General features: G+C 37.9%; 5 protein-coding genes and 2 long non-coding RNA genes across 8 annotated transcripts; 5 read left to right on the top strand and 2 right to left on the bottom strand.

Annotated features, from left to right (window-relative positions):
• The first annotated feature begins 3,523 nt into the window (after window positions 1-3,523).
• On the top strand, window positions 3,524-4,134 carry LOC108012659 (male-specific sperm protein Mst84Db-like). Its single transcript, XM_017078089.3, has 2 exons — window positions 3,524-3,670; window positions 3,733-4,134. The coding sequence occupies exon 2, from the start codon at window positions 3,750-3,752 to the stop codon at window positions 3,909-3,911; it is 162 nt and encodes a 53-aa protein (XP_016933578.1). The 5' UTR covers window positions 3,524-3,670; window positions 3,733-3,749; the 3' UTR covers window positions 3,912-4,134.
• Window positions 4,135-4,658: 524 nt separating this feature from the next.
• Window positions 4,659-5,188, bottom strand: LOC108012976 (uncharacterized). Of its 2 annotated transcripts, none has more exons than XM_017078545.3 (3): window positions 5,086-5,188; window positions 4,795-5,029; window positions 4,659-4,746 (listed from the first exon to the last, which is right to left on the bottom strand). In XM_017078545.3, the coding sequence occupies exon 2, from the start codon at window positions 5,011-5,013 to the stop codon at window positions 4,855-4,857; it is 159 nt and encodes a 52-aa protein (XP_016934034.1). In that variant the 5' UTR covers window positions 5,014-5,029; window positions 5,086-5,188; the 3' UTR covers window positions 4,659-4,746; window positions 4,795-4,854. The 2 variants fall into 2 exon arrangements, with proteins under 2 accessions (XP_016934034.1, XP_016934042.1); XM_017078553.3 differs by having other exon boundaries at window positions 4,659-4,741.
• A 129-nt stretch (window positions 5,189-5,317) lies between these two features.
• On the top strand, window positions 5,318-6,063 carry LOC108012945 (uncharacterized). The gene is made up of 4 exons (XR_001767599.4): window positions 5,318-5,471; window positions 5,527-5,678; window positions 5,732-5,812; window positions 5,866-6,063. It is a non-coding gene; the product is annotated as an uncharacterized lncRNA (long non-coding RNA).
• An 813-nt stretch (window positions 6,064-6,876) lies between these two features.
• LOC108010832 (muscle M-line assembly protein unc-89-like) lies at window positions 6,877-8,432 on the top strand. Its single transcript, XM_017075802.4, has 4 exons — window positions 6,877-7,042; window positions 7,355-8,017; window positions 8,072-8,194; window positions 8,246-8,432. The coding sequence occupies exons 1-4, from the start codon at window positions 6,979-6,981 to the stop codon at window positions 8,275-8,277; spliced, it is 882 nt and encodes a 293-aa protein (XP_016931291.3). The 5' UTR covers window positions 6,877-6,978; the 3' UTR covers window positions 8,278-8,432.
• An 8,209-nt stretch (window positions 8,433-16,641) lies between these two features.
• On the top strand, window positions 16,642-21,119 carry nompB (intraflagellar transport protein 88-like protein nompB). Its single transcript, XM_017089828.4, has 8 exons — window positions 16,642-16,814; window positions 16,871-17,067; window positions 17,517-17,757; window positions 17,812-18,571; window positions 18,650-18,849; window positions 19,104-20,010; window positions 20,096-20,185; window positions 20,243-21,119. Exons 1-8 carry the CDS (start codon window positions 16,686-16,688, stop codon window positions 20,362-20,364), a joined length of 2,646 nt encoding a protein of 881 aa, XP_016945317.3. The 5' UTR covers window positions 16,642-16,685; the 3' UTR covers window positions 20,365-21,119.
• Window positions 20,620-24,984, bottom strand: Lamp1 (lysosome-associated membrane glycoprotein 1). The gene is made up of 4 exons (XM_017089829.4): window positions 24,762-24,984; window positions 22,068-22,400; window positions 21,651-21,872; window positions 20,620-21,592 (listed from the first exon to the last, which is right to left on the bottom strand). The coding sequence occupies exons 1-4, from the start codon at window positions 24,814-24,816 to the stop codon at window positions 21,252-21,254; spliced, it is 951 nt and encodes a 316-aa protein (XP_016945318.3). The 5' UTR covers window positions 24,817-24,984; the 3' UTR covers window positions 20,620-21,251.
• LOC118877554 (uncharacterized) lies at window positions 23,799-24,697 on the top strand. Its single transcript, XR_005014363.3, has 2 exons — window positions 23,799-24,410; window positions 24,567-24,697. It is a non-coding gene; the product is annotated as an uncharacterized lncRNA (long non-coding RNA).
• Window positions 24,985-25,594: the final 610 nt, after the last annotated feature.

Here is a 25,594-nt window from a genome sequence, read left to right as displayed (position 1 = left end):
TGCCTAAGGAGAATGCCATTCATGCCAGATATATCAGTCTTCTTTGGGAGTGTCTGCTAAGCTATGATAGTTTTCTAAAAATAAAACAACAATTAATTTGCATTTAAGGGGGTCTTACGTGGTCTTTAGAAGATCGTTTGGTATAACTTTTTATAGAATTTATTACCCACCTTTGTTGACCCTTTGCAAATTGACCTAACCTAATGTATTACCAATTTGTTGGTTTTATGAAACCAAACTAAGCAATTCAACTGAAACGCAAATAGAGAAAGTACTCCTGAGTAACTTAATCGTACTTGAAATGCATGGGAAACAGCATGCAATCGATCACTGGCATTTCTAGCCAAATGAAACGAATTGCCTAGTCGCATTCTCAACTTCAGATGCGATTTATCGACAGAAGGTGCCGCACCAAAAGTGTCAGGAACATAAATCCTAGGCATAAAACTTGCCTTTTGCAGAGTCCTCTGCAGAGCCCACCTCTTCTAAGGCCTCCAGCCCAAGGCTCCAGCCGCAGGATTCGATTCCTGGCAATCATTCATTGCGTCAATCAAGGTGGCAGGCAGCTTCAACCGATTCGCTTCAATTGCACTCGCATTTCAATTTAAATTAAAACTTTGCTCGAACTTTAAGCACGGCTCTTACACAGATCTCCATTCTGGATTTTCCCTGCTGGAAAAATCCAACGCTTGGTTGGCAACCGAAGAAGGCGTAAGTAAGTGAGCAAGTAGTTGTAACTTTCTAAAACTTTCCACGTGAGTGTTGCGGATTACAAGCTGCAGTTAATGACCAATAAACTTTATGCATTTCCCCATAAAAATTTAAAACAATTTACTATAACCACACGTCTCTGGGAATCCCTATCTGGGATTCAATTCATCCGTTTACTCGCTCGCTTTGATTTCATCATCAGAAAGGCACAAGCAGTAAAGGAGGAAAATTCCAAACACGTTCTGTGTGTATAGTATCCCCACAAAATGGCCAAAACGACTAGTTGACTTAGACGGGGTTCATTCCCGGATTTCGTGTGGGTTCTTTTGTGCCAAATTTAGTTTGAAAAATTAAATTAGTCTCCCCTTTCTTGACAGGGGTTTAACGGAACGAAGGTTTATATTTATTCGGTTAAATTTTATTATAAACTATTACATTTCCAATAGGTTTCATGGTATTTAAGCTTATAATAATCGTCTACTCCTAGGATTATGTAAAAACAACTAAAAGTACCGTAAACAATAATATATACAGCTGCTACTTTCAGATTAAGAACTTTTTTTTAAACACTTTCCTAATTAAAATAATGTTAGATACAATAACATAATATAATAAAACATGAGTGCGAAAAATCGACCCAGGGCTAGTTGCCATTAATTTGATTCACTTTTTTCGTCCAATTTGAAACTTTTTCATGCACTGATAAAATATATATTAAATTTAAAAATTGTTGTTGTTTTTCTTACATTGGGAGTTTTTATTTACTACTGTGGCAATGAAATATTTAATTTAACATTTATAGTTAATTTATACATTATGAAATTTGAATTGAATAAGAAATTATTGTTTTTAATTTCGTAAAATATTGAAACGAATTATTGAAATATTACAAATTAATATTTTCTACTTTTCATGTTTTCAAAATAAATATTCCTATTAATAATTTTTTAACATTATGTTTTTATATTTATTTCAAATATTTAATGGAACATTTTAAATTCAATATGCAGCTATTTATTTTAACTATTCTATTTATATCAGTGTGTTGTTTGACCGACACATTTTTAAACCCTTCACATCTGACCTTTGATATGCAAAGCTCTCTTATTTTCTGACAAACCAAATAAATGCTAATTGACAGCTGAAATTTAAATTCGCAGCTAGTGGTGAAATAATGTGGAAATGCTTTGCAGCTATAGCCTGAGCTGAGGCAAAGTCCTTGCATATCTGGCACACTAGTATAATTTTCCCTTTTGTTTTATGCATACATAGCTCATCGAATCTTGAGACAATATGATTGATTGATAATTAGTTATTTCCCCTCGTCATGACTTAGCTCCAGCTTAAAAACCAAAACTGGGCAACGGCAACTGGGAGGAGATTCAAAACTCAAACAGAAAACTCAAATAGAAAACTCAAAGCAGCTTTCTTTGCTCTCATGGGGCATTATGGCAAATCAATCATTCTCCTCTTCAAGTGCACAATGGGCTAGGCATTCCTCAAGCACAAAATTCACATTGTTGTTTCTGCAAATCAATCTTAGCTCAGCGCCTATACCAATAAATATTTCAATCTTATAATATTGTTGACAATTCATTTTAAACTAGGCTCGGTTAAGTCGATTTTGGTGTTTTAAAATCAAAATTTGAAAAGTTTTTTTTAAAAAATTATTTAATTTCCCCTTCTGTTCATCACACTTTGGAACAAAACAACAAATAGATAGAGTATATATATTTTGTTCTAGGGAAACAACAGATTTGTTGGGTGTTTGGATAATATTTTTGGAAAAACTTTAAGGATCATATATCACAGTTTACTAGAAAGGCTTTATCATCTTTAGATATAAATCTTAGTTTTGAAGAAATCAGACTCTTCCTGCATTACTTACTCGCATCAATGTGGCCTAGAAATATGCTGGTTGTATAACTTTTACTCAGCTCTTACTTACCTAATTATGTATGTACATCACTTTCTTTTATGGAGGCAGGCAGACATCCGGCTCAAAAGACTTTTAATTGCTAATTAATTCATATGGAGTACTGTCAAGAAGTTTACGTTGGCTGTAATTAAAAGAGTGTGTGATCCCGCAAAATCTAATTTGCACAATTTCGCACTTAATTGTTGGCAAAACAAAGGGGAAGCCAAGTGGTGGAAGGAGTCTGACGAAAGTGCTGAGGTGCTGTCGCTGTCACATGTGGCGTATACGTATTGTCAACAAAAAACCACCGAAAATGGCGGCTAATAGCTTTTAATTTATTCAGCTGTCTCCTGCACGAAGCTTTTGGAATTGTAAGTGGATGCATCCACATTAATTTCCGCCCATCTTTCCATCATTTTAAGTTACGACATTTTAAAACAACTCCGACGGTTCCAGCGGTTTTAAACTTAGTTATATAGACTTTAAAGGCAATTTATATACTTACCCATATGTTTACTCATCAAAGGAAATGAAACTGAGGGAATAAGTAAGAATAATTTAACTAAAAAGTGGTTTCTCATTTACTATACTTATTTTCTTCGTTACAACCTTTATAAAGTCAAAAAACATATACTACTAACGTATGTTTGCTGACATCAGCAGTACCAGCAGAAATCTCGTCTTTTGCAGATGTCTTTTATACAATGTTATATCACGATGTTGTAATCAAAAATGTTATGACCTGCAAAATAAAAGCAAGACGACCAGAACCACACCGCCAACCAGACTTTATAATAGTAACATATATAAAAGGGTTAAGCGGGCTACAACTTTTGATGCTTGAGATATGAAAAGGATTCTTAATATGAATCTTTACATTCAAAACAAGTGGGCTGAGGAATTAAATTCCTTAACAATATAACATCATGTGTACATAACATTCAGTTGTACACCGATACTCGATTCGTTTGGGCTGTTGAAAGTTTGAGGTCGAAAATATATTTCGATTTAAATTTCCTATTTTTGTGTTAGACGAAAAACGTAGGTTAAAACAAAAAAAATATGTTGGATAAATTGTACACTTTTTTGTAAATTCTTTTAAGGATTTGACCAGACAAACATGTGCTGCGGATATCCTTGCTATCCTTGCGCCGCTCTGTGTCCTTGCGGCGGTTGTGGACCGAGTGGATTCTACGACCCCTGCTTCGGACCTTACAATGGGCCCTTTAATTCCTGGTGTGGCCCAAGTGGACCTGGATTCTGGGGTGGACGTTGCTGCTGACATTATACCACTGATGAAGAATCTTCCAAACTGGTCTTTTTGTGATCGCTTGCAGAAAAAAATGAGGAAAACTTCAAGAATTTAAATTCCCATCTCGTTCGACAGTCCCAAACAATAGGTGGTTCAACTCTAGCCGATGCGAACCATAAAGTTAAAATCTGTAGTTAAACAGTTTATGTTCCCAAGGCATTGGGACATAAAATGTTCGTAAATAAAATAATATATCAGACATATAGAGTATTCTTTCAGTGTAATTATTGGCTATCTATATTTGACCAATTAACACTTGGCAAGAGTAAAAAGAGCGGCATTTTTCGCCTATAAGGTGCGCATTGAAGAATTATACCATACGCAAGTATATTATTTTCATATAGGTGGCCTTGACGTGGATGAGAATTCCAAAAACATTTCGGTATTTGCCACTTTTTTTTTACATGTCGTAGGAGTAATTTTTAAAGCTTTCAGGACGTTTCGCAAGGTCTAAAAAAATTTTACATTTTACACACAACCATGTGAATGAATGAGAAAGATTTTATTTGGTGTACACTTTTAGAAAGTTTTTTGAAGACCCCCTGAAGTCTAACGACTCGTTCTAGGTTCACTCCATTAAAAATCCTTTACGGGGCTACCAAACACCGCGCCCAATTTTTACCGCCAACTCAGGAGCGAATGGTTAGGTTATTCCCTCAATAAAATCTTTTATACAAAAACTTAGTACACCCGACCGCAATAATAAAACGATAAAAATATTTTGAACAATTTATTTGAAAAAACATTCTCTTCGTGACGTAAATTTTATGTCCCTTTTGTCATTTCAAGTTGCAAGGGATCTGTTCTGTATTATACATTGTAAGTAAAGATCGAAAAGATTTGGGTAATTTACCTTGACGGTTTAGATTTCCTTGTGCAAGCAAGTATTAAAAGATACTAGAGCTCAGATCGACTAGCAGCATCCACCTCCCCAAAAGCCTGGACCACTTGCCCCACACCAAGAGTTGAAGGGTCCATTGTAGGGTCCAAAGCAAGGATCGTAGAATCCACTTGGTCCACTTCCTCCGCAGGGACACAGGGCGGCACAAGGATAGCAAGGGAAGCTGCACATGTTGATTTACTTTGTCCTATATAAGAAAAGATTATTCTCTAATTTTTATGACAAAAATAGGATCTATCTTACGGTACTTGCTTGGCACTGAAAAATATAAATTTAATTTTGATTATCGTCCCGCTACCGTCCGAAGAGTTCGAATTTCAATGTTCAACTAATCTAGATGTGTTGAGGGGACAGCAACTTAAAGTATTTGGCTCGATTTAAATTTCAAGGCCTCCTTTTTTCTGGAAATAAATTTTACGGCATGAACAACACATTTTCTTTGAGAGTACATAGTAGGCTTTGATTTAGCTGATCTATGAGTTTCGGTCGGTATAGGCACATTCTAAAACAACCTTTCGTTCAGACAACATCTATTTTGTTTTGTCTTGGGTTTTTCCAAAGTTAAATTTTTGTGTAAGATGTAAAACATCAAATTTTGTGAAAATCCTAATTCCAATGATGGATAAAATGTAAATACTATTTTTGATTTGTTTTTAACTTGATTTTAAATCGTCCTTTTTCAAGGATCTTCAACACAAATGGCTTGCTTGCACTCCGCGGACTTGACGATACAAAATGACAATTTACATTCAATTTGTACACCGTTTGCACAATTTGTCTGCACAACTTTAAATAAGACCCATTACATACAACTTATTCATATACCCAAAGTCCTGGTAAGTATTGTTTTTGCCAATTAGTTGCCAATAATTATAACTTTTCTTCTCAGGTTGCCCATACGTTGGAATTAGGAAACTGAAGACCTTTGCTTATCAAGCATATTAATACTACATGGCTATTACAAACTACAGTAAGTTTGTTGTATACGAATAAATCCCATCAATTCACTGGTTTTCATTGCAGCTTCAAGGTAAATAAATGGCCGTCTCTCCCAGTGGAATCATCTCGCGGTCACATCACTACGTAAAATATGATACAGCTTAGCGAAATGTCAATTTATTTCTAGTTTACAAATGATGTGTATGTATGCAGTAATAGGTTATATTTTATTGGGTTTCAACAACACAAAATACAAACTTATTTCTGTAATATACTTAAAAATATGTGTTTGATTCAAACTTTTTTCCTGAGATCTGGCACTTACTTTAATATTGAATAGGTTGGTTTTAGGATCATGTATGAAAGAAAGTTTCCTGTTAGTAAACTAATTGTAAGTGATTTGGGAGTAAATATTCTTGCATAAGAGAAATAAATTTAATAATTATAATGATGTATAATGTATTTGATATATATAGTTTTTCCTACATTTTATAGAATGTGGACTTAGACAAGTCAATTTAACTTGGCTGCTTAGTCAGCCAACTTGCTTTGAATCTTAACCATTTCAGAGAACTGGAATATCCTCGTCCTTAACGTCTTTGGCTGTTTGTATATCTATAAAAAAGCTAATGGTGTATTCTCTTCCAATTCAACAGTTAATAAATTGGTAATGTGCATGTCTCTATAGAGTGCAGTTCAATAGAGTTGTCCCCTCTGTTGCAAAGCAAAAATGTGTGTTTAATGGTCTTGAAAGTGTACCACTCCTTTTAGTAATGTGGCACTTTGGCGAAATACTGTAAGTGACTAACAAGCGGATGCGTGAGAAAGTTTTCCGAGTTCCGAACAACACGGCCCTCAAGGAAATCACGTCTGGGACAGTACTGATGATGATAGTCAAGGTTGGTTAAGGAATGGCGAGGACCAGACCCGGGGATTTGCACAATTGTCGGCCCACCCATAAATTGAGAGTCGGTGTTAATAGGGTCCTAATTAATGGACCCATTATTGAACCCTTTCAGCAGAGTACCACTTTTAATTTATTATTCACAAGGCAGAAGAATTTGAAACAAGTTGCCTTTGACATTGTAATTATATATTTCAAAAGAAATGAGCGGTTAAATCTTATTTTTATTCGGAACGAGACTTCGACCGGTTTAAAACATAAAAATTGATACGTAAAAAATTTTAAGTTACATTATGGCTCTGCATAAAATTGATGGGGTTGCAAACATTTCGAAACAATTAAATCGCTGGCGCAGTGGTAAGTAAATCCTTTTCAGTTACCACCTTCTTAAATGAATAGTTCGTTAAAGAAGAATATTAAAGAATTTCGGTTTCATTTTTGTACAAGGCTTATACTTGAGTGTTGTACACTGTGTGTGTGGCGGTAGCTTTTCCCTATGCTCAATTAATGTGAGACTGCCGACCGATGTTTTAAATGAAGGAAAATAACTTTTATAGTTACGTTTCAAGATTTATTCCAATTAAGAAGGGATCACATATGCATATTGCATATTTTGTATATTGTTAAAATAATGAAAATAAAAAAAAATAATTATAATTTATTTTTTAGTGGCTATTTTCATGTGTCGACAAACGAGGAATGCTCACGTTGCTCAGCACCCTTTGACAACGGGTAAAGAAGTCCCTACCGAAACAGCCAAAAAGGTGACTGAGTCGTTGGTGTGGTCGAAAAACTCTCCAGTGAGCCTGCTTGTGGAAAGCGGCCGAAAACCTCAGCATAATAGGACCCTCGAGTTGAAGAAGGCAGCTGCCCAGCTCAGCAGAAGCAATGAGTCCCTCAAGGCGCACTACATAAAGAAGCGAAATGATCGTGTTGCTGAAGAACTATTGGCCAAGGAGCCTCAGACGGCCCAAAAGCTGGCCAATTTGATGAGCCTCAATATCGCCATGGTGGAGACGAAACGCCCGCGATCTTCTAGTGCGCCACCTAGGCGTATGGAAACGGATCATACCACGGGATCTATCGATTTCAAGCCGCAAAGCAACCAGAGTGTGCGTTGGAAATGTAAGAAAATCTCCAAGGAGGCAAACAGTTTCGATGAGGCGGGCTTAAAAGATGCTAAGGATCGTCAAAAGGCCCCCTTGAAAAACGCTCAAAAGCTGGCTGAACAGTCGCTGGTGGCTGAGCAACCACAACAAAAAGCATCTGAGGTGGACACTAAGCCAAAGAAAACCGATAAAATTGTCAGGACCGTGAATAAATTGAAAATAGGTAAGACTAAGTATAATCCCTAATTTATAAGTATTCTATAGATATTATTAACAGGTTCCATTGCTAATCCGAGCTCGGAAGATAAGCCAGATTGGCAAAAGAGTCTACATAAACCGACAGAGGCTCCTAAAGAACCGATCCCTAAAAATTTGAATTCCCTGGCTAAGTGGAAAATAGGTAAACTTGGTTTTAAATGAATTGAACGATAATTAACTGATAAATTTACAGGTTCCAGGTCAATCCCTCGTCTTGACATTTAGTGCTTGGATTTAATTGTTCTCCATATATTATATATGAAAAGCGGATTTCAAATCAAGTTATGTTTTGTCGTATTCCCATTATTTCAAACATGTTAAGCAAACATTACGTTTTGAGAACCTCATTTGACAAATAAATACACTATGACAAAAAAAAATCTAAAATATGAATGAATTAAATAGAAAAGATGAGTACATCTTTGAGATTTATAACCGTTTAGTGTTTTCCCTACAACAAATAATTTAATAAATTAGTACTATTTTATTAGTACTATTAGTTATATTTTAGGAATTTAAATGATTTATGGTTTCTAAGCAATTAGTTGGACATTTAAGTGCCATGCTCCAATTATCCTTATCCAAATATTCAAGTATTTAGAAAGCACTTTTTGCCATTGTCACTGTCACACGAGTACACTTTTACCGAGCATGGGCTAAAAATTAATTAAAACTTTACCTCGATGATCTGACAGTCAATTAAAGTTTACGCAAGACACTCGACAACAAGTCAACAGCAAAAGGGGGGAGGTCATAGCCCACATCTGTCTACAAGAAACAATGTGGACCAAATGAAATGTTAAACGCGCCATTAAACGCGACCCAAGAGAACTACTAAAGACGGCACCGAGATGGCCCGTTTATTGGCCAAAAGCAAACAAGGGTAAACAACTGGAGAGCAAATGCCAAATGCGGCGGAACAGAACACACTAGACCAGACCGACGGGACAGCACAGATAGTCCAGCGAAAACAAGAGCCATCTCAGAGCGAATAAATAATAACACACCGAGTGGGGGAACCCTCCAAAGGCACCAGGTCCTGTGGCCAGGATGCGGACTGTTTGTCCTGGACTTGAGCAGTCGCTGGTGGCTCAGGAGCAGGAAAACAATTAACAATCTCCGTTTGTCGTAATTGACTCAAATAAGCGCAAACAATAAATAAAACAGCAACTGTGGCAGCAGCAGCAGTTGGAGTGAAGGGGAAAAGCGCTGACAGGAGCACTAAATGTCTTTGTTTGACCAAGGATAACCTGTATTCGTAGATTACACTTTGTGTTAGTATAATGATATAAAAAACTAAACACAATTTGGCTTTAAGAATAAGACGAACAGTTATTTAGGTTATTTGAAAAGTGATCTAATTTTAAGACATACTAGGGTCTGATATTTATGATATTTTAGGCATGATTTGAGAACGTTTAAGTTTTAACGAAGAAAACTATATTTAGTTTTAACTCGACTTTTCTTTCACATTGAAAAATTCATAGTTCAATAAAAAGGGAATGTTATACTTATTTGAGTGCCTCGATTAGAAGAACTTATTTGCTTTGTTTAATGTACATAGATGGCGCCAGTGCACGCGGGTAATATTGACGCGAACGCCATCTACCCATTGGTATACTCACATTGACCCCACTGACTATGCTTACCTTAATTTCTTGATCCCTTCTTAGGCTATTGCTGTTTAAAAAAATTGAAATAAAATTGTTATTAATTTCACTTGGATTTTGTCTACCTTTCTATGTTATAATTAGGCCTAAAAACTATAACTACTGTAAACTACAAAAATTGCAACAGAACATTTTTTTCTAGCATCAAAGAAAGTATAGTTATTTTAATACTAGTTGAATAAGACTTACACTTTTGGTAATCTCCTGCTCCACTCATTTCGCAAACAGGCTTCGTTTGTCCTGCGTTGACGTTTGACCCCTGAGCACTCCCAGTACAGCACATATCCCTTGTATCCGATACACTTTTGCCTGCAGCAGAATCACCAACCCAGCCCGGCTACATTTTTTTGCTTACCCTCATTTCTTCTTTTTTTTCTGATGTCATGCCTTTCACTTCGATTGTTTGTGCAGCTTGTCAGCATGTCCAGTGTCGGGGAGTCAGCTGGTCATTCCAGGATCGAAATGCGCCTCCTTCCCCAAGTAGATTTGTTTGACTATAGTAGGAGAAACAGTGAGAACTATTTTACATGGTATACATATATAATAAAGAACCACCCCCTTTTCAGCAAATAGTTCCTCTTCAATGTTTTGTTTTTATTACTTATATTTTGGAGCTGGCCGGCATTGTTTGTTCACAATGATATGAGTTTAATGTAGGGTTCTTAACCTAAGTGGAAAATGATGGATGTCGAAAACATTTGAAGCAAACAAACATATATTGGGAGAATTAAATGTGTTGTGCAGGGAGAACTTGTAATGTAGTGGAACTTGTAATGGAACATTAAGTACCTTGGTGGTACAACTGCATTATAATTTCTTTAATACAAGATTATCTTTGTCAATTCTGAATATATAAATAAAAGAAAACCTATTCGATTTAAATCAGATAAGGACACAAAAATACTCCCTATTCGTTTCCTTAGTATTGGTAAATTTTTAAAGTGTGGATAGAACTAACCCTTCTTACCGAACTTTCTTTAAAGTGGGTATGAGGCATATTTAAATTGATGGATTCGCACTGAGAAAAGTGAAACGAAGCTTTCATATCCTTTATTGAATTCCATCAACCACATCGCTATCAAAGTTCGCGAATTTGAGATATTTTTGAGTGCAGGTCTCTCAAAAGGGACAGGGCCAACTACTTGCAGAGTGATGGCGCCTGCCACTTGGTGGCTTTGGCCCTGTCCCCGGCTGAATAAGTGGAGGCGAGTGTGTTTGCCGCAAATAAATTTGATTTGCATGTGCAAATGAACGTGGAATTGAATTTTCTTATGCATGAAATGTGCGCATAATTGGTCTTTGGCACTCTTCGCAGGAGCAGCTGGCATCCTTTCACGCCTAGACAAGTGCCCCAGTTTGAGGCAATGTTCCATCGTGTCTGCTTATGTATAAATTTAAATGCACGCATAATCGAAAGAATTGCATTCCATGCGGCAATATTTAGCTGTTTGGTAAAAAGGGTATTAGAATACATTTAAATAATTTAATCTTAAAAATGTTAATTATGTTCAAAACAAATTTAAAATAAATGTTACCCAAACAAATTTTTTTTCAATCTTCAATTAGGTAATAAAATAAAAATGTTGAGAAAGTTGTTATACGTAAAAATTAGGAACATAGTATATTAGTTAAATAAAATATAAGGCATAATTTTAATTATTTATAAAATCGATTATGGAGACGGTCAATCAATACAAATCAACTGCCTCTATAAAAAAATACTTAAATAATAAAGATAAGGATAAACTAGTTTAGGTAATTTTTACAAATCCTTGTCTGCATATCAATCTTCAATACGTTTACATTGTTTTTTAGTCTAGGATAGAAAAGAGAATAACAACCAAACAATTTAGTATAGAACACTTTAACGATTCGCATCTTCAGCATTCGCGCTTCCGAAAAATTAAAAGTGAGTGGAAAACTCTTCAAACTTGATATTGTAAATCGAGTACTTTTCTTATTTTCAAATACTTAAAAGCATTTTCTGGTAGCTGCCATTTTAGTGCCGCATTTTTTCGCCATTCGCTTAGTACTTCCGTTGAAACTCTTGGTCAAAAGCGATCATTAGCATTTGTTGGCGGGGGAATTAAGTTCCGCAGATATTGCCTCAAGTGGCCTAGCTAAATTTTCCCTTTATCTCTCGCTTCTCTCTTTCCCAAGAAACATATTTTGGGTGTCAGTTTTCTGTTTGCACACGAACTTCCACCGCAGGGCTAATGTGATTTTTATTGGATTTATAAACTTAAGAGACAACTTCCGGTCTTTCCAACCGGAGGTGGTCTTTCAAATTTGCATATTTCATTCGTTTTAAAAGTTGGGAAATCCGTTTTAGGTTTGTGATTTAAGTACTTAGTTAAACTCTGCGGTTAAAATGTAAGTTTGTTTTGCTCTAGACCCCTCTAAAATGTGAGCTTGTTAGAATAATTAAATAAGACACTATAAAAAAAAACCTATATATACTTAGTAGGTTGACAAAAATTCACCTATTATATTTAAAAAGTAAATGTAAGCCACGCATTTTTCCAATATCAATGCAATATTCTTGCAATTCAAAGCAAGCTCTTGGAACTATATCCATTGACCTTGTTTGCTAGACCTCATCATCATTTGCCACCATCAAAGGGCACGGATGACTTCGTATTCCAGTTCCATAGGCACTTGGTGAAGGACTGGACCTATAGAACTAATGATGACATATCGATTGCTATGTCCACGAGTCTGACTTCAATATCCAGACATTTTTGGACTCGGGAATGGGGAGATCTAAGAAAATGTAATGAATGCCCGGGGATGCGACTTTTGCTGAAGCCGATTTGTTTTGAACGGACCACTACGGCAAACGGAAATCATTAAAAATTTCCGGCATATTTGGCAGCACCAGTGATTGTTGAAAAAAAACGAAAAGTAAGAAGTTGGAAAAAATGCAATAACCACAAAAGCTTTTCGGAGTTTCGGGTTCTTCGAACTTCTTTCGGGGGCAAAGTTTCCAACTACGCGCCCGCAAACCAAATCGGTTTTAGCTCTTTACCAACTTAGGAAGCATTGGCTGCTGTCGGTTCCCTCATACTTATTCTTATCTTTATCCCTATCCTTATCCCCAGTGTTGCTGCCCTTTTGCCGTTCCGGAATCCATTCTTGTTTTGGTCTTTAGCGCGTTAGCCCGGTTAACAAAAGAGCGCTGAATATTTCCACAACTCAATCGAATTTCGCCCCAACCAATTTGTACGCAAATCATTTTATCGGCCACAGCGGAACTTGAAGAAGCCTCAGAGTCATCGCCACCTCCACATCTTTATTCGATTGATGTTTTCCTACACTAAAAGGAAAAAGTAGTAAGTCTAAGGATTTTATATTCAATTTAAATATTTGTCGCTTGTTTTTTATCCATTCCGGTTTTTATTTACTTTAAATATGTTCATATTTTTATTACAGGAATAGTTATTTCAATTATTTTTTTTTATGACTTAAAGTATTTAAAGTACAACTAATATTTAATTTCTTGATTTTATTTTTTAAGAGCTTAATACGAAATTTTAAATTCAATATGCACATATTTTTTTTTACTGCTCCCCTTGTTTATCAGTGTATACTTTTCCCTCTGGGTCATAACCTTACAATGGCTACTTTCGCGCTTGAAATTTTCATAAAAACAATTCGGTCATATTGACATTTTCGAGCGACGAAAGTGGTTTTAATCTGAAATATAAATTATTGAATGAAAATATATTTTATCCTGTCTATCTAAAAGATGTAGCTTGAACTCGGGACTTCCATATGTTCTTTAAAAGTCTGTGAATCTTTTAAAGATTCGGTGAAACTGGGGTGTTTCCTCTCCTGTGGCGCTTGGCAAGGAAATTATTGTTGTGTTTTTCTTTATGGTTTGACATCTTCGCTTCATTCAAACAGAACGATTTTTTTCTTCTGCTCTTTTTTGAAGTAAAACAGACAAAAAAGGGGCAAGAATCTCGACATGTCCAGGGGGAATTGACAATTTATCATTTATGAAGATGTTACTGTCCACTTATCCGATAAGCTGCGAACTCATAAAACTTTTCCACTTTTGTGGACCATCTCTAAAAAGTCTTTTGTATGATAGCATTACAGAATTTACATATTTATTTAATGCGTGATGCGTACGCAGCGCAGCATGAACAATTTTGTCTATGGAGTTTAAAACAGTATCTGACTTTTATTTTAAAATTAGGCGCCCTAACTTATGAATTACATGTACATTCAGAGAAAAAACAGCATATTAACACTACGTCTTAATTTCTCTATATTCCTATGTATAAGTTCGATGATCATATGATCATATAAGCTGCCATATGAATGAATTATAATAATTTCAAAAAGGTTTGGGATCCTTTCGAAATTATATCACTTTACATATACTAACATTATTTAATAATCATTTCTTTTTTGATTCTACAAACTATTTTGATAACTATTAAATGATATTATTCTAATAATTTTAAAATGATTGGGGATCCATGCTGCTTGGAATTTTATCCCCTTACCATCTGGGTACCCCCTTGGTAATTGCCAAATGCCAACTAAGCGCAGGAGTACCACATGACCCCGATTGGCGGAGAAGAATGACTGAAGAATTCGGGCACAATGACAAACAATCGAAAACTTTCGACGCCCAGGGGGATGGAGTTGGACCAACATGAGGGATTGATGACCACAGAACCGTCCCGATTCCATTCCAACTTTAATGACTGTGCGGTGGCGCATAAAGTACAAGGCAAAGTACAATATTGAGTGCAATCCCGCCCACACTCACATGCGATATAGGGTGGCAAAACTTTCGGCCATCGGTTGTAAAACTTCACACGCTCAGTGGGCTTCGCCGAGGCAGAAAACTTGAACTTTTAATTTGTTCTAAAGTAAATTTTACACAGAAACTCAAACTCTTATTGGTAGGTGGTCGACTCGGCTTCTGGCCTTTTGGACACGCTCTTAGCCTGCGCGACACGCTCACATGAAATGACAACTGCCTTCACCTAGATTAAGAAGGTAGAAATATTTGGAGCACAAAAGTTCTTTAAATTTAACAAAAGAACGATCTTAGTTCTAAGATCTCGTTGGCCAAAGATGTCAATTCCAGTTTCTAACGCGGTCTAACTTTTTGAGGCTTTTGGATTCGGAACCTCGAGCTCTTCTCTTTTGAAAATTTTTATTTTGTGATTATAGGTAAAATTAATGATAATATTTTATTTAAAAACTATGATTTTGTAGTTCTAAATTTAATATTAGGATCAAAAAGTTATGGTACCGTTCTTTTGACTTCTTTCATGCTTGAATTTAGACGTTTCTGGTACAATCGATTGTAAAGATGAATCACTTTGAATTTACAAATAAAGTTTTGATCTACAATCATATGTCTAAAAATGGTTCCAAAAATAAATGTTATCAGCTCTTGTGTCCTTAAAATAGCACAAACAAAAAATCTAAGTCTCAGCATAAGCATCGCGTCCTGCTCAGCATATCCTTAAGATACATATCTTCAAACAATTTTACGCACTACCCAAGTTAATGCTTACAAACAAAAAAGAGGAAAATAATGATAAGCATATATGGCCAGATGTGTGGGATAACCCCTCACCATTGCTTCCGACATTTTTACGATGTTACTGTGTAACTATGAAATATAGCCGGAGGTGAAACAAATTATAATATGGTTGTGCGGGAGATATGAATCACTTCTCAGTTCCGACCTAGCTGTGGGCATTTCTGGAGAAGATGCGCTGGGTGACCGTGTCGTATACTTGATATTTAGTGGGGAACCTCTTCATAACATTTACCCACTTGACTTTATAGTCTGGACTTTTCCATTTCTTTGCCTTGTGTTATCACTGACAATTTAGCTGAAGCAGAATTAGAAAAAAAAATGAAAAAAGGGAACTTGAGCGCCAAACGAAGTGTAATCTGATTGCATTTGGCAGCGGCACAAAGCGAATGAGGATGAGGATGATGAGGTACATACCTATAGATGGGGTGTCGTGTCCTGGTGACTGCCAAAGGCGTTTCTCTTAATCAAACGTCGCTCTTTGTGTCAGCGCGATTTTCACGTTGCCCACTTCCAGGTGTCTATTGCTTCGTTTCCACGCCTTGGGCGACACTCAATGAGTCCGTCAGTCATTTAGTCAGCGGGGCAATCGCCGAGATTGATTATGTCTGCTCTAATCTGGCAAATGTAATCAACATAATTCCGCCCTATCTGTATATCACCTTTAGGCGCGGTAAGGAGGTACACCTACAAAAAATGAATCAGAAATGATTCACGTTTTAAAACCATACCGTATCATTTTAGACTTGAAACCATAGAATTTTGTTACTTTTTTATAAAGGGAAAGAAATCAAAAGACAACAATATTTATTTAACAATGTTGAATGGGAATATAAAGAAGATCCTGACACTTGTTTTCCTCTACAGGGAAGTTTAATATCATAAATTCCTGATTTCATATTTAAGGACAAAGAGTTATTATTAAAAGTAAAATTCACGGCATTTATCCGAGACAAATTTGTATTCTAAAGCCTTGGTATGCAGTAATTTTAGTTTAAGAGATACTATCCCGTAACTACGTTGTCGTCCACAGTGATATAGCTTTCTACTTTATTAACATTCGCATATTCTGGTCATTTTTTGAAACGAATAATCTTGATGAAGGTTTATTTTATACAGTGGTTTTTAAAAAAACCTTTTTTGCTAGGTTTCTTGAACTTTTTAAACTTACTATTTTTCAAAATTGGCCTCAGAAGAATACCTAACCTATTTTGTTTTTTGATTAGTAGTTCTTTTGTTATTTTACCACAGGTGTTCGTGAAAATCGTGAGTTTTGGTCACCAAGGAAACGTGACCAAAACAAAGACCAACCCCTAAACTTGTCAATTTTTTAGAAACATATTCCTTTTTATGCCGCGAACACAGAACTTTATATGAACTGATTGATAAAAATGGCTTCAAAAAACAGTGCCAATGAGAACCAAGGATTAGGGGAAGCTGGAGCGGATGCAGAGGCAGTTCCTCCTCCTCCACCAACGGCTGCGGGCAGGCCCAGACCGCCCACATCGCAGCTATTTTCGGTGAGTCTAGCCAAAAATATGAATTTTGTTCCTTTAGTATAATGAATCTAATTTAGAGGGGCAATCTGGTTAGTAGTCGGACAGGAGGAGGCGATAAATCTGGTCTGGCCAGACCATCGACAGCAGTTCGGGCTGTTGGCTATGCCGCCAATAGCGGGTCTGCAGGTCAAAGGTTTGACCAGTTCTTCCTGGAGAAGGCCAAGCAGCAAACTCTTTCCTCTGCAAACGCTGTTGATGCCGCCAAGGAAGTGAAGTGAGTAAGATCCAACATTTTACTGTGAAGGACTGGGTTAGTATCAATCCTTAAAAAAAGGCATTTAATATGTTTAGCAGGATATAAAGTGTTGAATGTGTTGGAGCATTGGATGTCGTAAGGATAAGGACAGTGTTAAGAACCTAAGCCTAAACCACTAAATACTATGTTGTATTTTGGTGAGGACCTAACTAAAGGTATAGTTATTCTCTTTCTGGGATAAGACTTTTAAAAATTTCCTTACGGTTTTTTTGTTGTTAGGTACGGGATTTGAGAGCATTAGAGAGTTTTGATAGAGTTGCCCTTTTTAAGATATTCGATGATACTGAGATTAAGATTAGCTCAGGATTATAAAATTTTTTTGAGATTAGGAGTCCACGTAGCTATTTCATAACTGATAACACTATCATAATTAAAAATCCAAAAATGTAATTTGTTTAAAATTTTAGTCCTCAGATCAAATATAAGAACCTGGAGGGCAAGATCGTAAAGTTGTTGGAATCGTCCATCGTGTTGGCCTGGCAAAGCACCGCAGCTCGATCGAGTGGAGATCTGAACTCGGAGGCGAAATCGGCATTGGCCGAGTCTTTGAATAAGGCCAAGGAAGCCTTCTCCTTAGATCGAACCCTCCATCGATTTCGGGACCAGCAGGGCGAGAATGTTTACCACAATTTTGATTTGACATATGCAGTGAGTTAAACTAGGATGATCATTTAAAAGCCCAATTGAAAATCTCTTCGATAGGTGTTCTTTAATCTTGCCGAGCAATACGAACGCAATGATTTGCACATCGAAGCCCTGAACACTTACAGCATCATGACCAAGAACAAGATGTTTCCACACGTGAACCAACTAAAGATCAATATGGGTAATATCTATTACAATATGGGTATATACCAGAAGGCGGTTAAAATGTACCGCATGGCCCTCGATTCGGTTCCTAAGAACTTGAGCCAGTTGCGGCTGAAGATTCGTGAGAACATTGGAATCCTCTTTGTCCGCATGGGTTCCTATTCGGATGCCGCCTCCAGTTTTGAGTTCATCATGTCGGAGCGGGCGGACATCAAGAGTGGCATCCACCTGCTGCTCTGCTACTACGCCATGGGCGACGTGGAGAAGATTAAGACGGCCTTTCGAAGTCTGTGCGATGTCCAGCCCGGTGAAACGGAAACCGATCTGGGGAGTGAGAGCAATATTATCAAGCTGCAGCAGCAGGCCGAGCAGGGTGGTCAAGTTGGGGATCCCGATATGGACAAGTCTTCAGACCCCCAAGAAAGTGGAGGAGCGGATGTGGCGGTAATCGATGCAGAGGGTGGCGGAAGCTACGAAAAAGTCCAGGAGTCGGTTAAGTTTTCGGCAAAGGCAAAACAGCGCTCTGTTCTTCAAGCTCTTAAGAAAGACGACCTAGCGGTATACACCAGTCAACGCCGAAATTCTGAAAAACGATCAATCACAATGATTGTAGATCTGATTTCGCCCTTAATCGAAGAGAATTATAATGATGGTGAGTAATGCGCACCATTATCATAGGATATGTTTTTGATTCTGCTTTTAAATTTAAAACTCTATAACCCATTTTTAGGATACAATTGGTGCATTGAGATCATCAAGACCTCTAATCTGGCATGGCTGGCAAACGAACTGGAACTGAACAAGGCCCTAGTATACCTACGACAAAATGACGTAAATCAAGCCATTGAAACGCTGCAAATGTACGATCGCAAGAGTCAGGGATCTATGACGGCCAGTGCTCTGACCAATCTAAGTTTCATCTATATAAGTGTAAGTTGTGCTTATGGGAAAATCAAAATCTGCCCCTCATATTATTATCCAGGGATTTGGGAACTATAAATTTACAAGAGTAAAGACATCCGTGAATGATATTTAAAATTATTGTGGTGAACAGTGGCAAGTAGTTATTATTAATTTTGTTATAACTATCAAGGCTTTAAGTGAGATTCATGCAAACATTAACAGAGAGACCGTCTTATCAATTCTATTCCCAAGGACTCAAGATCATTAAAATTATCTTTCAGCTGGGCAACCTCGAGATGGCCACACAGTGTCTTAACCAGCTTCAGGAAATCGGAGCGCTGGAAAACAATGCTCTGGCTCTGATTAATGCCAGCATAGTGGACTTGCGGAAGCAGAACTTCACCTCAGCCCGCGATCGTTTGGAGCGAGCCCTGCAACTCCAGCCGACAAACTTTGAGGCCAACTACAATCTCGGCCTGGTGGCATTGGCACAGCAAGATTTCGAGCTGGCTGAGGAGCGTTTCGAGTTGCTAAAGGCCCAGCTGATGATGCCCCATTCGGTGCAGCACAGCCATGTTTTCTATCAGCTTGCCAAGTTGCAGGAACGCCGGTTGGGTGGCGGATTCCAGGGCAACGCATCGCCGGGGGCTGCTTTGCAGGCTTACCTCCAGGTGCTTGGCATCTCTGCCTCGGACATCGATTCTCGGCTTTTCGAGAAGGTCGGTTCGCTCTACGAGCAGATTCAGGATCACCAGGAGGCCAATCAGTACTACCACGAGGCGTATCGCATAAACATGAGCGACATCAATATCGCCAGCAGTATCGGTTCCTATTACATCAAGCTCCAGGCTACCGAAAAGGCGCTGTATTACTACGAACGGGCGGTTTTAGCTGATCCTAACGATCCCAATTTGATGCTACGTATTGCCAGCTGCTTTCGTAACTCCTATCTGCCGCCCAAGCAGTATTTGGGTATGTTCCAGAAGATCCATGCTCGTTTTCCGGACAACCTCACGTGCGTACGGGCCTTGATGCAAGTGACCAAGTCGCTGGGCCTGGGGGATTTGCACGAGCGGTACGCCCTGGAATATGCTCGCTTACAAAAGCAGCAGCAGGAACGTCAGAACGAGCACCGATACCAGCAACAGCGCCTCTCCTCAGCGGCCTCGAATAGCAGCCGCCTGCGAAGTAAGTTGGTGTACATTACTTTAAAAGGAATTATATATTACTTAGTATATATTTAAGCTCACATATTTACTATCTTATCTTGTAGCCATCAGGCAGTCCAATGAGGAACGCTTGCAGGAGAACAACGACATCTCCAAGAGCATGACCTATACGCAAAGCCCAGCCACGTATTCAGGTAAAGTTGTGTCATCCTATTTGAGATCTTCTGTAAGTAACTTTGGATTGCTTACAGTTCAGCAGTTCGATCCTTTGGGACCTCCTGCAGAACGTCCTCGAACTGGCAGAGCTCAGCAGAGCAGAGACGATTCAGATGATGATGCGGAAATGAATGCCGAAAGCTTGTTGCCCATTTAAAAACATCCTCTTAACTTATTGTTATATCAAGGGACAAGTCTGTACAATTAATAAACCATTAGCGAGCAAGTATCTTCGTTTAATGCACAAAATTAAGATTGTTTAAATCTTTTGTATATGGTTACGAAGATTCTCTCAAATGTCTTCTGAAAATTCCGTATCACATCACTGAAACTCGACTGATAATAATCGAAATTCTCAACTATCTCTCAATCGATCTGAAAATCCGTCTTTAATCCCTTTAAACCTTACGTGTTTAGTTTGGTTTATTTTTATCTTTATTACGCTCTCAAGGCCAATAATACATACATTTTTGTGTTCTGATATTATAAGATTTGAAAATTTAAAATTTCGACTGCTTGGATTGAAAATTATCGCCTTGGTATCGTCAATGGCGTATAGTACGTAACCACCATCATAACCTTGTCCTTGCTCGATTTCACCTTATTTGAATGACACGCTAGTAAAATTTAAGTGATTGGTTTATGGAGTAAAATATGTGCTTCTATTGCAAGTTTAAAATTTTGTGTTCTGTTCTCATCAAGAAAATTCGGTCAAATCGACAAATCCAAAATAATTTCATTTCACAATACAAAGTTTTGACAATTACAGACACATTAACAGCATTATAGATCGTACTTTTTGATATTCTTCACCCAACATTATACTTGCTGATTTTCTATTTCCCTCTTTCTCTCGTTCCTAGACAAAACAAACCACTTCAACTTCTACAAATCAAAAGGAACAAAACAAAATGGATCGTTTCTCATATTCACAGACAGCTTCCAATTATCAAAATCAATCTTAATTTTCTCTCTAACGATTTGCCTTCCATTCTCCTTCAATTCCATTCCTAACCTGCCCCAAAATAAGCTGATGCCCTTCTCTTAGAAGCTCATGTAGCCACGGGAGGTGGAGCGACGCCTAGCACACAGATAAGAGATTAGAACGACCAGAATAAGTGCAGCCAGGGCAATTCCAACGGCAATGGGCACTACGTCAGACGTCTCGGAGCTGTCGCAGTCGTGCACGGTTGAGAATCCAGTGGCGTTGGTCGACCGGAACGCCTCCACCTGGACTTGACTGACGCTGATCCATCCAATCAGCTGCTTAGCATCGATGGTCTCGGTCAGATTCATCTTCTGAACTCGTGTGCAATGGTAGGACATCTTTTCGGGAGTCTTGAACTCTCCATCGCTCCTATGAATTAGCTGAAGCGTTTGATTTTCTGCAATATCAAGATTATTTAAGTTTTCTTTATATACAAAAATGTATAATCTATATACCCTTGGCATCGGGGAAGTCCTCAGCAAGCAAGGTCAGATGGATTTGAATGGAGGAGAGCACAGTGGTGTCGTTCTTCTTGTCGAAATACATCAGCAACGATTGCTTAGAAGTATTGGGTCCCCAAATCAGATGAACATTCTGGATGGTCGGTCTGTCGCACTCTTTGTCTTCAACCGTGGCGTTGCTGGGGATGTTGTAAAGACCGTGGGTAAGGTTTCCATCTGAAGAAAAAAGAAGTATTTTTCCTTAGTCAGGTTTCTCTGCACACAGTTCTGTCTGTAAGAATGTAATTATTGTTGTCTTAAAGACAGAAAATTTGTTATAGTTAGGTTACAAGCTTTAAAAAACATTCTTTGAAAACGCTGTTCGGAATTGAAGTAACGTTAAACATACTTAAATTCTAAATGTTTCCTTACTCTTATCCTCGTAGGTGAAGTTAAGCTGGGCTGCCATTTGGAGCATAATGCAGGAGGCATTCCAAGTGCCCACGGAGGGCGCCGGATATGGTTGTGGAGCATGGGTCGTGGTTGGCACTGGTGCTGGTGTGGTCGTCGTCTTTGGTGGCTCAGTGGAGGTTGTGGGGGTGGTCGGCGGGATCGTCGATGTTGAACTGGTGGTGATTGGCTTCTCTGTAGTTGTAGAAGTCGTTGATGTTGAGGTGGATGCGGTTGTGCTATTGGTCGATGGTTGTTCCGATGTCGTTTCAGGAGTCTTGAAATTCGGCAAACCAATCAATGTTTGGGAGAGCACTAAAAAAAGGGTTACGAATTTTAAAATTTTATGTATGTTTAATGAATTAGATTTTTTCCAATTAAACCCTTTTTAAACTAGAGGCAGCATTAAAAACTGTCTATTCCAATGGAAACGATAATTAAGAGGTAATTTTAGATCTTCCGAACTAAATCTAGAATATGTGTAACGATCTGCAATCATTGCATTACATTTGTTTCATTTGAACGAAACTCTTTACCAGTAACCATGAATGTGAGTCATTCTGCACTGGATGAATAATTTATTTCCGTTTTCACAGAGTGATAAGGGAAGAATCGAATGATATGTGCGCTGAGCAGCACAAGTTGTCACTAGTTGCAGATGTGTATATTTGCTGACAATATTTAAGTGAATATACGAGTTAAAAGGAGAATGGAATGTCATTCAGTACCGTGGTTTCGTTGCTCGATTGATGATAAAGCCAACAAAAGAAGTCACTTTTCCAGCCACAAAGTTCAGTTTTATCTATGTAGCTTTTCTGCTTTTCTTTTTACTACTCGTATTTCAAAAACAAATCAAAGTCCAACGTGTTGTTGCTTCTCCATCGGTTTAAGTGAGTCATACACTAATTGAAGCAGTTTTTTACTTTATATACCTATTATTTTTCTACATGGAATCTGTTTTAAGCTCAGAATTCAATGTGCGGTCACGGATCCACCCACGGCCCCCCGTTCTAGTTCAATGCCGTTTGGTAATGCAGCCCAGAGAGATGACCTTTAAATGCAAGTTAAGCAAGCACACAGCACAGACTGAGGAAAGCAGACAGAAGACAGCAGACACGGGGCGTGTCGCGCCTTAGACATGTAATACACTTTTCCGGCGAAGAGGGAAAAATGCTGGGAAAATAAATCGCATGTGGTAATAAGATTTATTCTCCACTGCCATGCAGGAAGAGTGCAAGTGTTTTTTTTTTAGAAGGAACAGAGGAATCCGATAGGATAGGATATAGTTCACACTTGTTTCGTTCGTTGTATGTTCTTTATTATTTCAACTTTCCAGTGAAGGTCATGTTTTGAAAGTCATTTGAATTGTTATGGATAAGGATGTGTGATTGCAGTGGTTAGATGGACTCAGTAATTAACCATATTAACCATTTATAATCGCTTAAATGAATCATAGTGTTGTCATCTTTTCAGTTTCAGGTTTAGGTCTACAGTATTTGCTTATGGATTCTAACCCCCTGATAAGTTTTGTGGTCTTTAATTTAATTATTTTCCACAATATGTTGGTGTTCTTAAAACTTTCCGATATACTTAGTATTTAATCATTAATAAGCGGTTAAATGAATCATAGTGTTGTCATCTTCCGAGTTTCAGGTTTAGCTTTATAGTTTTTGCTGATGGATTCTAGCCCTATGATAAGTTTAGCTGGTCTATAACTCAATTATTTTGCACAATATGTTGGTGGTGTTACTAAAACTTTCCGATTCTATTGGTATCAGCAAGACTATCGCACATATAAACTAATGTGTGCCACATGCGGGATCTACACACATTATAGAGGTACTTAAGTAGTTGTGAAATCAAATGCAAATACCCCGGCCTATGGAGATTAGGAGTGGAAAAATAGCAGCCATGCCCAGACCGCAAAGAACTAGAAATCGGAGACTGCAAATGACATCAACCAGAAGCGGAGTAGTGCCAGTACCAGGGGGAATTACCGTCCACAAAAGACGCCCCCATGGGCGATAAGCGGAGAACAATGGGCCAGCGAGTTGGGCAAATAAATAACAATTTAGAAGCTGCCGAGAATCAAGTGTAATTATATAGCTGACGAAGGGAGGCGAAGGCAGAGCGATGATAAATAGAATGGGTCTGCATGGCGATGGCGGGATGTACGGGATGTATGGGATGTATGGCTTTATCTAGCTATTCTCGGGATGCAGTATGCACTAGTCGGTGCCAAAAGAGCGGGGTGGGGAAGGGACCTGGGGGCCGTAACAACGGTAAGAGCCACCATTTTGAACCCACTAGAACCCGAACCCATAGGTATGTACATATGTAGGTACGAAGGAAGGTCCAAAAACTCGGATAAAACTGAATAACTGCAGTTTCATTTCATTCCCTTTGTTCGCGACACCCCGAAACTCTTTTTGCGCTCGTACTCCCCTAGCCTTTTTATTTTATTTAAACCTTTTTTTGCAGATAAAACACTACAAACGAACTGGCCCCAGCTGGTTACGTTAGCGCGAGCGAGACGGCAAGCGAGGGGCGGCGAGTAAACGACAAATATAAATAATTTGCGATGAATAAGCACATTGAACAAAGGCCTCCAGCGCGACGCAGTTTTTTTTTTGGCTGGCGAAAATAAAGGGTTTCTATAGTTTTCCCATCACTCACCTGCGCCATTTAGCATCAGCAGGGCCGAGCATAGCAACAATTTGCTGGCGAACATATTGAATGCCGATCTGTGTAAGGTCGTGCTGCGTTTTTCCAATATAATCTGCTCAGTTCACTCCGCTGGCAAAACTTCTGCTTGTTGTTGCTTCGTCCGAGTTAGTTTTTATTTTCCCCTTTTTTCCTTCAGCTCTAGTGAATAGTGTGGCCAGGCTGCTCGATAGATTAATCCAAACAAACGAACGTAATAGCACGGCCAATTTGTTATCGATAACGATAGCAGCGCACAGGGTGTTTCATGAACAGTTGACTAGCGGAGCCTTTGAATTTAGGTCAGCTGTTTTTCAGCAGTCTCATACAAACTCAATTGTCAGAAATATATGTTGTCACGGATAAGCTTCCAAACAGCCCCGACCTCTGAAAATATCAAATTTTCAAAATCTTTTTTATCTATCCTTTAAATTATGACCAATTCATTAAAAATTAATATCTTAAAATGATCTTCCAAAATTTGGCATGAATAAAAAGTTGTAGGTCACGTTTAAATACACATTATATATTTTTTTAGTTATTATGAAAAAAATTTGATTACGTTTAAATTTAAATAGTTGGGACGAGCTGGCATCACTATACTTAAATCGATATTTTACAAAATGGCAACTACATTTATATTGTGTAGTAATGCCACCTCGGTGGAATTTTTTTTACTTTTAAAATTCCGTTACATAGAAAACGAGTGTGACTCAAAATATAATTAAACATAAAAAGATTCATAACTTCCGAATAAAATATTTATTGATAGAGGTCATATTTTCGAATAGCATAGCAAAATAAAA

This window comes from Drosophila suzukii, chromosome 2L (genome assembly GCF_043229965.1).
Source record: "Drosophila suzukii chromosome 2L, CBGP_Dsuzu_IsoJpt1.0, whole genome shotgun sequence".
NCBI classification, from domain to species: Eukaryota; Metazoa; Arthropoda; class Insecta; order Diptera; family Drosophilidae; genus Drosophila; species Drosophila suzukii.
Note: the sequence above shows the minus strand (reverse complement) of the source record. Positions and strands in the feature narration are given on the sequence as shown.

Bases quoted from the DNA above. Each gene is read 5' to 3' on its own strand.
- LOC108012976 (XM_017078545.3), bottom strand. From the start codon at position 5,013: ATGTGCAGCTTCCCTTGCTATCCTTGTGCCGCCCTGTGTCCCTGCGGA.
- nompB (XM_017089828.4), top strand. From the start codon at position 16,686: ATGGCTTCAAAAAACAGTGCCAATGAGAACCAAGGATTAGGGGAAGCT. The intron at 16,815-16,870 runs GTGAGTCTAGCC...AATCTAATTTAG, and splicing joins CCACATCGCAGCTATTTTCG to AGGGGCAATCTGGTTAGTAG. The intron at 17,068-17,516 runs GTGAGTAAGATC...TTAAAATTTTAG, and splicing joins GATGCCGCCAAGGAAGTGAA to TCCTCAGATCAAATATAAGA.
- LOC108012659 (XM_017078089.3), top strand. From the start codon at position 3,750: ATGTGCTGCGGATATCCTTGCTATCCTTGCGCCGCTCTGTGTCCTTGC.
- Lamp1 (XM_017089829.4), bottom strand. From the start codon at position 24,816: ATGTTCGCCAGCAAATTGTTGCTATGCTCGGCCCTGCTGATGCTAAAT. The intron at 21,873-22,067 runs GTAAGGAAACAT...TTTTTTCTTCAG, and splicing joins CTTCACCTACGAGGATAAGA to ATGGAAACCTTACCCACGGT. The intron at 21,593-21,650 runs GTATATAGATTA...TTGATATTGCAG, and splicing joins GGACTTCCCCGATGCCAAGG to AAAATCAAACGCTTCAGCTA.
- LOC108010832 (XM_017075802.4), top strand. From the start codon at position 6,979: ATGGCTCTGCATAAAATTGATGGGGTTGCAAACATTTCGAAACAATTA. The intron at 8,018-8,071 runs GTAAGACTAAGT...TATTATTAACAG, and splicing joins CGTGAATAAATTGAAAATAG to GTTCCATTGCTAATCCGAGC. The intron at 8,195-8,245 runs GTAAACTTGGTT...ATAAATTTACAG, and splicing joins CCTGGCTAAGTGGAAAATAG to GTTCCAGGTCAATCCCTCGT.